Here is a 13,062-nt window from a genome sequence, read left to right as displayed (position 1 = left end):
GATTGGTGGAGTGCTGCAGATATAGTTGTCCTTCTGGAATGTTTTCCCATCTCCGCAGAGGTATTCTGGAGCTCTGTCAGAGTGACCATCGGGTTCTTGGTCACCTCCCTGACCAAGGCCCTTCTCCCCTGATTGCTCAGTTTGGCCAGGCGTCCAGCTCTATGAAGAGTCCTGGTGGTTCCAAAGTTCTTCCATTTAAGAATGACGGAGGCCACTGTGCTCTTCGGGACCTGCAATACTGCAGAAATTGTTTTATACACTTCCCCAGATTTGCGTCTAAACACAATCCTGTCTCGGAGGTCTACGGACAATTCCTTTGTCTTCATGGCTTGGTTTTTGCTCTGACATGCACTGTCAACTGTGGGACCTTATATAGACAGGTGTGTGCCTTTCCAAATCATGTCCAATCAATTTAATTTACCACTGGTGGACCAATCTAGTTGTAGAAACATCTGAAGGATAATCAATGGAAGCAGGATGAACCTAAGCTCAATTTTGAATGCACTGTATTTCTATTGCATAGCCTTGAATGACCCTGAGACATTAATGCATGTTTTTGTGATTCCCTACTGGAAGCATGAAATAAGTGAACTTTACCAGTAATTAAATAAAAAGACTATTTGCCAATTCCACTGTGGATGGAAGAAGAGTCCTACGAATAGAAAAAAGGATGTCACAACAAAACCACAAAAATGGAGCATTTATCTGTGACAATTGATAAGAAGGAATTTTACTATTAGTTTAATTTCAGTTTACTTCATTGGATAACGAACGTCACATAGGCATGAATAAATGAACAGGCCATCCTTAAAAATCAGTTCTGATGCCTTGATCATTATAATATTAGTATAACATACAGTGGCTTGCAAAGGTTTTCATACCCCTTGAACTTTTCCACATTTTGTCACATTACAACCACAAACATAAATGTATTTTATTGGGATTTTATGTGATAGACCAACACAAAGTGGTGCATAATTGTGAAGTGGAAGGAAAATGATACATGGTTTTCAAATTTTTTTACAAATAAAAAACTGAAAAGTGTTGCGTGCAAAAGTATTCAGCCCCCCTGAGTCAATACTTTGTAGAACCACCTTTCGCTGCAATTACAGCTGCAAGTCTTTTGGGGGTATGTCTCTACCAGCTTTGCACATCTAGAGACTGAAATTTTTGCCCATTCTTCTTTGCAAAATAGCTCAAGCTCAGTCAGATTGGATGGAGAGCGTCTGTGAACAGCAATTTTCAAGTCTTGCCAGAGATTCTCAATTGGATTTAGGTCTGGACTTTGACTGGGCCATTCTAACACATTAATATGCTTTGATCTAAACCATTCCATTGTAGCTCTGGCTGTATGTTTAGGGTCGTTGTCCTGCTGGAAGGTGAACCTCCGCCCCAGTCTCAAGTCTTTTGCAGACTCTAACAGGTTTTCTTCCAAGATTGCCCTGTATTTGGCTCCATCCATCTTCCCATCAACTCTGACCAGCTTCCCTGTCCCTGCTGAAGAAACGCATCCCCACAGCATGATGCTGCCACCACCATGTTTCACAGTGGGGATGGTGTGTTCAGGGTGATGTGCAGTGTTAGTTTTCCGCCACACATAGCGTTTTGCATTTAGGCCAAAAACTTCAATTTTGGTCTCATCTGACCAGAGCACCTTCCTCCACATGTTTGCTGTGTCCCCCACATGGCTTGTGGCAAACTGCAAACGGGACTTCTTATGGCTTTTTTTCAACAATGGCTTTCTTCTTGCCACTCTTCCATAAAGGCCCGATTTGTGGAGTGCACGACTAATAGTTGTCCTGTGGACAGATTCTCCCACCTGAGCTGTGGATCTCTGCAGCTCCTCCAGAGTTACCATGGGCCTCTTGGCTGCTTCTCTGATCAATGCTCTCCTTGCCCGGCCTGTCAGTTTAGGTGGACGGCCATGTCTTGGTAGGTTTGCAGTTGTGCCATACTCTTTCCATTTTCGGATGATGGATTGAACAGTGCTCCGTGAGATGTTCAAAGCTTGGGATATTTTTTTATAACCTAACCCTGCTTTAAACTTCCCCACAACTTTATCCCTGACCTGTCTGGTGTGTTCCTTGGGCTTCATGATGCTGTTTGTTCACTAATGTTCTCTAACAAACCTCTGAGGCCTTCACAGAACAGCTGTATTTATACTGAGATTAGATTACACACAAGTGGACTCTATTTACTAATTAGGTGACTTCTGAAGGCAATTGGTTGCACTGGATTTTATTTAGGGGTATCAGAGTAAAGGGGGCTGAATACTTTTGCACGCCACACTTTTCAGTTTTTTATTTGTAAAAAAAATTGAAAACCATGTATCATTTTCCTTCCACTTCACAATTATGCGCCACTTTGTGTTGGTCTATCACATAAAATCCCAATAAAATACATTTATGTTTGTGGTTGTAACGTGACAAAATGTGGAAAAGTTCAAGGGGTATGAATACTTTTGCAAGCCACTGTATGTTTACTTAATCTGTACCATAGGAGGGAACTTTCATTTGTCTGAAGTATGAATCTTAGATCGGATGCAAATGAATAGCATTCAATGACTGGCAGAAGATCCTAGAATTGTTATAGCGCAAAGGTTTGAATTTAGTTCCATTAAGTGATAGTAGTCCTCTATTGCTCTGGATTCAGCACATTTGATTTCTTAATTTAGTCCACAGACATCAGATTCTTCAATAATTTCATTAATCTTGCAAAGGGCTTTGAAAGGCCTGGGCAGACACACCCTGTCAAATTTGATAATTACAAGAATCCTCTGAAGTACTGGAACATTGATGAGAATGAATTAGAGTGCCGAAAGTACATGAAGGATACAGCAAATAATTGTTGTCCGCTGTTACTCAATAGATAAATGCTAATTTTATTCAGGAAGCAACTGACCAGTACCAACCAGATAGTTCCATGGCTGACCCCCTGGTCTTGGTTAGCAGTTCTCAAATAGGGCAATGATACAGCTTTTGAAATTAGTTTTACTGTTCCATATCAATATTCAGACACATTTGACTTCCAAATTTACTTTCATATGATAAAAGGCCACTGCTTTGAATTGGTAACTCTTCTGTTGCCTGATCTGCGGAGTATTTCTAATATATTCTGTTTTACATCATTATTCATTTTTCAATAGTAGAGTGCTTGTCATGTAAGACATGGATAACATTATGCTTGGCTACAAAGTTTCCTGTTAATAATTAACCCACAAAAAAAATCACTATTTACTCTCTTGTGAATAATAGCAATTGGGTGAGAGGAAATTAAAACTGGATTGAATGGAGTTATTTCCATGTAACTTGCTCCAGGTAAAGAGAGAAAAATAAAATATTAACCATCCAAAAAGTTGTCAAATAGAATATGAAATAGTTAAATGCACAGATATGTCCTGCAGAGATCTCAACATCCATGTTATTTGAATTAATAGTGCTGTAGCTTTGGTTAAAGAAATCTGCAAAACTTTGACACTTTTTAGGGAGGAAATTAGGTCATTTTTTAAAGCAATACAATTCTCACAAGGGCTAAAATGCTGTCCTAGATGCTCAACCATGTGAAGGCTTCACAATGTTGGTAGCAGCTAGCAGAGCTAGTAAACTTTAGAGACCTGGTTCAATCCTCAGCTTCAGTGCTATCTGTGAAGTTTGCACATTCTCTGTGTGACCAGGTGGGTTTCCACCCAATTATGGGTTAATTGGCTTGGTGTAAATGTAAAAAATTGCCCCTAGTGCGTGTAGGGTAGTTTTAATGTGCAGGGATTGCTGGTCAGTGCGGACTCGGTGGGCCGAAGGGTGCGTTTCCGTGCTGTATCTCTAAACTAATCTAAACATGATGAGTGCCAGGAACATCTGTTCCTGTGCTGTATCTCTATAACTCTCATAGGCTAATTTGCAGTATTTCCCGGGTGCTTTTTATGTAGGCCTCTGAGTATAGGCTGGATGCCCAAACATGCATCCTCATATGGATTGGCTCCAGCTTTGATACTGATTCTGAGTTATGCCTCAGGATGGCCATTGTTCAACAGGAGACCAGATTTAAAAGCACTATGTACATAAAGCCTAGATATAGATCTCAGAGATGATGAGTGATTGTCATTTGGCACGATTTGCAAAAGGAGCAAAATTGTTTTTGATGATCTCACGTTTATGGATCGTATAAATAGGGAGGCCAGTCAAGAGTGCATTGGAATAGTCCAATATAGCTATGTCTTAGATTTATGTCCAGACATGGACTTGTAGTCCAATGTTCACCGGGGTTAAGCATGGCACCAAATATGCATCAGATTGGTTCCATTTCAGACAACTATTGGACATGAAATTGGTGGCAAGAGCATTGTGGTGTGCATTCACATCCAATTATATATCAGCATAAGGCATCTTCAGCAGTAGAGGTATTTATCCTAGAGTAGGTACTGTGAGTAGGATAAGGGGCAACTCTCTTTAGACCAAACTGCTTTGAATCTCTGCTGTTGCCTTTTGGCTACAGAGGATTTTCTTTTGAAAATCCTTTGACGTAAAAATGAGTGGGAGCTAAAGTTAGCTTGTACAGTATATTTACCTAACATGGTGGCACAGTGACACCGTTGATTAAGCTGCTGCCTCACAGCGTCAGAGTCCCAGGTTTGATCCTGACCTCGGGTGCTGTTTGTGGAATTTGCACGATATCCCTGTAACCATGTGGGTTTCGGCTGGGTGCTCCAGATTTCTCCCACATCCCAAAGACGTGCAGGTTTGTAGGTTAATTGGCCATTGTGTGTTGGTGAATGGATACGAAAATGGGATAACATAGAACATGAGAATGGACGATCGATGGTGGGCGTGGATTCCGCGGGCTGAAGGGACTGTTTTCATGCTGTATCTTTCAATCAATAAATGGCACAGATAGAAACCATTTTGCCGGTCACGTCCATGCCAACTCTTGGTGGAACAGTCCCTGTACTGCAGCAATTTAATTTCCTTTACACTTGCATGCACTGCCCTTTGATTGTATTACCACTAACGTGTCCAATAGGATAATTTACAGTATCTAACACCTACCAGCATATACGTGGAATGTGGGAGGAAACTGAGCACCCAGCAGAAACTTACACATAGGAGCAACGTGTCCAGATTCGAACCCAGGTCCAGGGAGCTTTGTGGAAACAGCACTAACTGCTGCACCAATTGCAACCAAAGCTTGATGAATCTGTGGTAGCAGGGAAGTGAGCAGAACAAAAACTGTAAAAAAATAATGAAGAGATTGTCACAATACCGTAACGGCATACCTTGAATATCGAGTGCATTGAATGTTGCCAAACAATCTGTGACGTTCTTGTCATACGGATGTTATTTATATTGATGCACAGAATAATAGACTCGCGCAGGGAAACAAAGATGATCTCTGGAGAGCATCTCCCGTCACAGATAACCATATTCATAATGTTTCTTTTGTTACTGCTCTCCCTTGCCTTCCACGCTGTTCTTTATTCGGGGAAGGAAACATGAGAGAACCTATAATTTACAGGGTCCCATCCAAGAGGTGCATATCACGATTCTGAATGTTATCTTTGTTCGGGTATAAATTCGGGATTTTATCCCTGTTTCGGGTGTAAATTCTGGGATGCCCTCCCCAGCACATCGAAGCGCCTTCACAAGAAGGGCTGCAGCAACTGACGAAGGCAATTTTACCACCAGCTTCTTAAGGTTAATTAGGTATGAACAACAAATCCAGTGCTGCCTGAATTAAAAAGAAAATTCATGTTTATGCATCAAACTATTGGGCATGCATCATCATCATATAACGAGTAGGAATAAAGGAAGATTGTCTTATAAATTGAAAAGAAAATCTTCTCTACATATATTTCAGGGACAGGGTATCAAACAACCTTTTACAACCCATCGCGAGCTGCGATGCATTAATTTATGTATCCATTACTTAATGTTCATGTAGTCACTGGAATAGATTACGAGTTTACTCAGCAGAGAAAATAAGTGCTCAGAAGGTCTGAATGGTTGCAAATTTTGGGGTGGGACTTCCTCCGTGAGAGCCGGAAGACTCGGAACCGAGTGAAATCCGGAAATTGGAGGTGAAATTGAGAGCGAGCCCCGGCGAAGGTCCAACGTGAGCGTTGCTTCAGGTGAAACGCAAACGTATTCAGTCAATGTGAGCAACATTGAGCTGCTACATTTACGCGAAGTCGAAAACAAAAACTGTTTCTATTAGTTTCTCATGTCCGCGAGAGTTCATTATGTGGCTCAAGCCTGAAGAAGTGTTGCTGAAAAATGCTCTCAAGCTGTGGGTGACGGAGAAGTCCAATTCTTACTTCATTTCACAGCGCAGACGGAGACAGGGAGACATCGGCGGAAAATTCTCCGGTAAGAAAAAGGGGGAGTGGAAGGATAGTCATCTTATGAAACTGATTCCCTGTACAACAGTGTGGATGTTCCTATCTAGGTTGAGTCGAAGGTAAATGGCAGTGCTTATCTTAATTGGTTGGCAGCCAGCCTTATTGTGCTTTGTTTGCTTACAATCACTCGTTTGTTGAACTTCACCGGTGACTTATCTGGGCTAAATATATTTTTTAATTTTATCATGTTGGTTTCTGACCAGAAACTAAATGATCGTGAGGATTTTGAAGTGCTAATAGTACGGTTATTTCAGCGGGGAGGCTAGTCGCATTTTGTGATCGAGTGGCATGGTAGCACCTCCTGGCACCGAATAACACTGCTTGAGTCCATCTAGGTCCGTTGTTCACCTGGCCGATCAAAGCGCCAGCTTTTTATGTTCTAAGCAGTATCGTTTTACATCGTGCACGGGGGGTGGGGGGGGGGGGAACAGGCAGGTTTTACATTCCGTCTTTTAATCTGTTAAACCGTCCTCTAGCCACGAAGAATGATCTACAACGCTAAATGACTTCTTGCAAAAAGGTGCATCCATTTATTTGTGGACGATCACCAGAGTTTTGATATTTGTATGATGTGGTGGATTTTCCATGCATATTGAATCCCACAACTCGTGTCACTGGGGTCTCCTGAATTACAGCTATAAACTTTTGTGCTATTATGATTTTGGATTGAATTTATTTTATTCTGTACTGTAGAGTCATACAGCATAGCAACTGGCCCTTCAGCCCAACTTGTGGATGCTGACCAAGATGCCACATTAAAAACTAGTCCCACTTTTCTGCATCTGGCTCATATCAGGCACAAGTTGGCGATATGCAGAGTACTGCCCTGCCGACTCCAAATTCAGAAGATATCCCTCTAAACATTCACTATGTGTGTGTGTGTACGTACCTGGGAACATGTATTTTAAATGTTGTTATTGTATCTGCCCCAGCTACTACTACTACTGGCAGCTCATTCTATATTCCCATTACCCTCTGTGTGAAACCTGTATGTCAGGTTCCTATGCGTAAACTTTAGGAGAGCTCCCTCTCCCCTCCCCCCACTCACCATCAATAACACCACAGTCACATCTGTGGCCTCTTTTAAGTTCCTTGGAACCAAAGATCCTATAGCAAGCAAGATAGTCCACTCGACGAAAAATACGTAGTACGGTCATGGGCAGATTCATGGGTAAATTTCGGCCCCATTTCCGTAACCGGCTTCGGTAACCGCCATCTTTGTCCGCCACAGATACTAGTGCGGAGACAGAAGCCGGTTACAGAAACATCCTCGTAAAAATCAAATATCTTTTGTAAAAATCTTCTCATTTTCTTTCTGCCTCTCTGCCTCGCAAAAAGATGCTTATGTTCCTTGCCCTAGTATGAGTGTTGGGGCTGAAGGTACTGATTTCCAGAGGGCTAGTATGGAATTTGTGGGCCAAATGGATTTTTGGACTGGCAGCACAGTCACTGAGGGCTGGCAGCTCAGTCACTGAGGCCTGGCAGTACAATCACTCGGACCTGGCAGGCTGGCGGCTGAGAAACTGCCAGAAATTTTGCCCAAAACAGGTGAGACTGTAAGAGAGAAGGGGGAAGAGGGTGGACTGAATGGATTATTGGGCTGGCAGTTCAGTCACTTACAGCTGGTGGGCTGGCAGTTCACTAACTCACGGCTCGTGGGCTGGCAGTGCAGTCACTCACGCCTTGTACGCTGGCAGTACACTCACCCCCCCCCCCCCCCCCCACTCTGCTCCTTGCCATTCCCCTCCCACCCACACATTCAGTGCATCTCCAAACAACCTCCCCCCCATGCACTCTTAGTGGCTCTCCCACAGAGCAGCCGTTCCTGCCTATTAGGTTCTATTGTGATGAATAACACACGGCATTAAAAGTGCAAAAATGTTTTATTAAAGTTTAAAATGTGAATGACTCTTAAAATATAAGAACAATTTCAATTTTAAAGATGAGATTTATTAAGTTTTTACTTGTGTCTTGTTGTGTTCTGCTGCTCGCTGCTTCTTGATGACTATTTCCTGTTGATAAAAAGAGACAATTTTAATATAGAGAAAGTCAGCGGTCAAATTTTAAGAAGGAAAATCTGAGAATTTATCTCAGAAGTCATCATTGAACGAAGCACGCTATTAATGACAACATTCTTGGGCGATGTTCCATCCTTTAGGAAACCTTTGACATTTTCCTTCATATTTCTGTTGAGCTAGTATGTTGGGCCAAAGGTACTGGTTTCCAGAGGGCTAGTATGCAGTTTGTGGGCGGAATGGATTTTTGGGCTGGCAGCTCAGTCACTGAGGGATGGCAGCTCAGTCACTGAGGCCTGTACTGGCAGGGGGCACCAAAATGCTTGGTGTTGCTGAAGACATCTGGAAGAGTTCCACAACTTCAAAGCATTCTCTCCTAATCATTGGACATTCATCCCAAACAATGACTTTCACTTGCCTCGTGAAATGTGCCGTCTTAGAGTTCTTTTCGATGTTGCACAATGTATCCTCAGCCACTTGGATGGGTATCTTGAATCGAGAATGTGTAGTTCTTCCACCAGGCAGAAATGTAGCTGCTATCCTAGAGGATACTACAGCAATAGCCACATCACCTTGACCTCTAACATTTCCTGACATGATGTTGAAAAAGCAGCCTAAAGACAATTTCAGTTGTTAATGAACACAGAAGATTTTGTGCAAAACATTTTTTTGAGGTGGGGGCTGTCAGGGTGGGGTGGGGGTGGTAAACATTGTGCAGCCAAGGGAGGGGCACAGCTTCAGATGGGGGTTCTCATGAGCTGATGAGAAATGGGGGGCGGGGGCTCATGCAGGGGATGAGGGCGGCTTCAGTGGGGGGTGCATCCTATAGCCAGGCGGAAGTGTGGCATGTCAGTGGAGGAGAGGGGGCAGTGAGCGATTTACTCATGACCTGTGGACTCACTCACTGCCTTGGGATTAACTCATGCCCTTTAGACTGACTGACTCTCACGGCTTGTGGACTGACTGATGCCCGACTTCTGGAGTCACGTCCGACTTTTGTAAACTGAAAACGGTAACAGCTACATTGAGGAACAGCTTCTCCCTGACAGCCATCACGCTATTAAACTTAACAAATAAGCTCTGAACTACGAAATACTATATTATTTCACACACACATATATTCACACGCACTCACACACATATGCGCACTCACTCATACACACATTTATTCACACACACACACATTCAATCACACACACACACATTTTCACTCCCACACTTATTCAGACACACACACGTACACACACACATATTCACACACACATATTCACACGCATATTCACACACACATACACACGCACACATATTCACACACACATATTCACACAAACACACACATATTCACATGCACACACATATTCACACACAAACAGACTCATTCACGCACACAGAAACTCAATGACACACACATTCACACAAAGACCCACACACCCATAGACTCATACACACACGCACACACAGACTCAATCACACACACATACACAGACTCATCCCCCACCTCAAGACACTACATTATGGGTGGTAAATGTCGTGCAGCCAAGGGCAGCTTCGGGCAGGGGTTGTTGTGAACTGATGAGAAGGGGGTGGGGTGTCCTCATGCAGGGGATGTGGAGGGCTTCAGTAGGGGGTGCATCCTATAGCCAGGCGGAGGGCAGCGTCTTGAGGTGGGGGATGTCAGTGGAGGAGGGGGTAGTGAGCGATTTACTCATGACCTGTGGACTCACTCACTGCCTTGGGATTAACTCATGGCCTTTGGACTGACTCACTCTCACGGCTTGTGGACTGACTGATGCCCGACTTCTGGAGTCACATCCAACTTATGTAAACTGAAAACTGTAACATGTACATTGAGGAACAGCTTCTTCCTGACAGCCACCATGCTACTAATCATAACAAATAAGCTCTGAACTACAAAACACTATATTATTTCTCACACACACATATTCCACATACACACACACGCACATATATATTCACATACACACACACACACATATATTCACACACACACACACATATACACACGCACATATTCACACACACACATATTCACACACTCACATATATTCACACACACACACATATTCACACACACATATATACACACACACACACACACATATTCACACACACATATTCACACACACACACACACATATTCACACACACACACTCACACACATTCACACACACACACGCGCACATTCAAACACACACACATATATTCTCACACACACACACACATATATTCACACACACACACATTCACATATATTCATGCACACACACACACATTCACACACACATACATACACATATATTCACACACACACACATATTCACACACACACACATTAACACACACACACATTCACATATATTCACACACACACACACATATATTCACACACACATATATATATTCACACACATATATTCACACACACACACACAATTGCAGCTTTTGCTGAAACACAATTGCCGCTGTGGCTGCAACAAACAAACACTTACCAGTTCTGTAGACTTTTTCAACACCTCGTGCACTCTGCGGGCAGCGCCATCTTGCCTCCGACCGGAAATGACGTCATCGCCGCCATCTTGCCTCCGACCAGAAATGACGCCATCGCCGCTGGGTCACCGATCACCGGAAATGACGTCATCGCCGTCGGCTTACCGATCACCGGAAATGACGTCATCGCCGCCATCTTGCAACCGCCAAAATCACAAAATGAGCGCCAATTTTAAATTTAAACACAGTTCTGGTCCAAATATAAAGCTTTATTCGTGCATTACTCGCCTGAAAACGTTGCAACAAATGCATTTCAATTTACATGAACATTTCAAAGACATCATGCTTTAGTCACCTGAAAACGGGTGCAACCATTTAAAACCCCAAGAGAAACAAATTTGCAAACGCTTTATAACAATAACAAATGCTTTTTATTTTCAATACACATTTCAAACACAATATAGATAAACAAATATACAAAGCATTTCATGTTCAATAGATAGACAAATATACAAATGCTTTTTATTTTCAATACACATTTCAAAGACAATATAGATAGACAAATATACAAATGCTTTTTATTTTCAATACACATTTCAAAGACAATATAGATAGACAAATATACAAATGCTTTTTATTTTCAATACACATTTCAAACACAATATAGATAGACAAATTTACAAACTCTTTCCAACAAAATGCCAAGAAACTTCAGACCATGGTGAATGGTGAACAACATACATATCAATTGGCTGAAAAAGCATATGCAGGGGACACCTTGGAGTAGAGCTGCAGCTCAGAGAGCCGTGACCCTTTCACTTCGTGGTCCGGCAGAAAGTGATTGAAGCAGGACACTTCCGGGTTTTATAGTCCCCTCCTCCCCTGCTGCCAGCGGGGGCAGTAGAGAGAATGGGGAATGTTGTAAAAACATTAATATCTCGGTCATATTTCATCGACGGGAAAAATCCTCGGCACACAGCGGCAGAGGGGGGCTCTGAGCGAGGTGGCCAAAAATGACGGCCGTAGGTGGCGGCGTTCTCTCAGAAATCGCAGCACAGATCGCCAAAAGCGGTCAAGAACAGAGTTTTAGTAATATAGATATGTGTTATATGATTGTATACATCTATAATCACATTCATATATGTGTGTAGACAAAAGTGCTGGAGAAACTCAGCGGGTGTGGGTTTGATTCTCCGTCATCTGCAGTTCCTTCTTAAACATGTATGTGTGTTCTTTCCTACACAATCGAATCAGTTGTATGGTCGCTGAATAAAACCATCCTTAAGTTATACATCGTTTTTTAATCTAGCTCAAAACAAATTTTATTTTGTTAAATACTTCATTTAGATAACTCTACCATTACAGACAGATCTCATTTCACTCTCTGGCTATTGGGAAGACCAGACCCATTTTATTGTTGAAAAACAATTCCATAGGCACAAAAAATAATTGAAGAACATTCCAAGAGCAGAGCAATGGAATCTTCATATTGCTATTATTTTCCAAATGCCGCAGTTGTGAACAGTGTGATTAGATGAATTACAGAGTGCAAGAGTAATACAAAAATCAACTCAAACTCAAACACAGCACAGGAGCCATTTAAAAAGAAAAGCTTTTTAGAAAAACATTAAAGACAATTAACAGAATCATAATTTGTTAACATATTAATCTTTAACAAAATTTAACAGAATTATGAATCTAACCCTATATCACACACACAAACTGTTCCCCTGCAACGGGTCAGGTTACTGAAATGGATGAAAAAAATGCCCACGTTCCGCTCTGTTGCGTACTACACGCCAGCCCATTGCATTTAGCGGGAGTGGTCTATCTTGCTCCGCTATAGGATCTTTGCTTGGAACCATCATCTCCAGGAACCTTAAATGGGGGGGCCACCATTGACTCCACAGTCAAAAAGGCCCAACAATAGGTGCAGGAGTAGGCCATTCGGCCCTTCGAGCCAGCACCACCATTCAATGTGATCATAGCTGATCATCCACAATTAGTACACAAACAGAGGATGTACTTCCTGCGGCAGCTGAGGAAACACAATCTGCTACTGGCAATGATGATCCAATTCTATACTGCCATCGTAGAGTCTGTCCTCACCTTCTCCATCATGGTCTGATTTGCATGACATCCGGAGG

At 42.4% G+C, this 13,062-nt stretch overlaps 1 protein-coding gene across 1 annotated transcript in view; it reads left to right on the top strand.

The window, feature by feature from the left end:
* The first annotated feature begins 6,056 nt into the window (after nucleotides 1–6,056).
* Nucleotides 6,057–13,062, top strand: part of tbc1d8 (TBC1 domain family member 8) — a 95,648-nt gene continuing 88,642 nt past the window's right edge. The window contains exon 1 of the mRNA XM_033022571.1: nucleotides 6,057–6,359. Coding sequence (XP_032878462.1) covers nucleotides 6,233–6,359 — 127 coding nt within the window. The 5' untranslated portion in view covers nucleotides 6,057–6,232. The remainder of the gene's footprint in view (nucleotides 6,360–13,062) is intronic.

Source organism: Amblyraja radiata, chromosome 6 (genome assembly GCF_010909765.2).
Source record: "Amblyraja radiata isolate CabotCenter1 chromosome 6, sAmbRad1.1.pri, whole genome shotgun sequence".
NCBI lineage: Eukaryota > Metazoa > Chordata > Chondrichthyes > Rajiformes > Rajidae > Amblyraja > Amblyraja radiata.
This window is presented reverse-complemented; position numbering and strand designations above follow the sequence as displayed.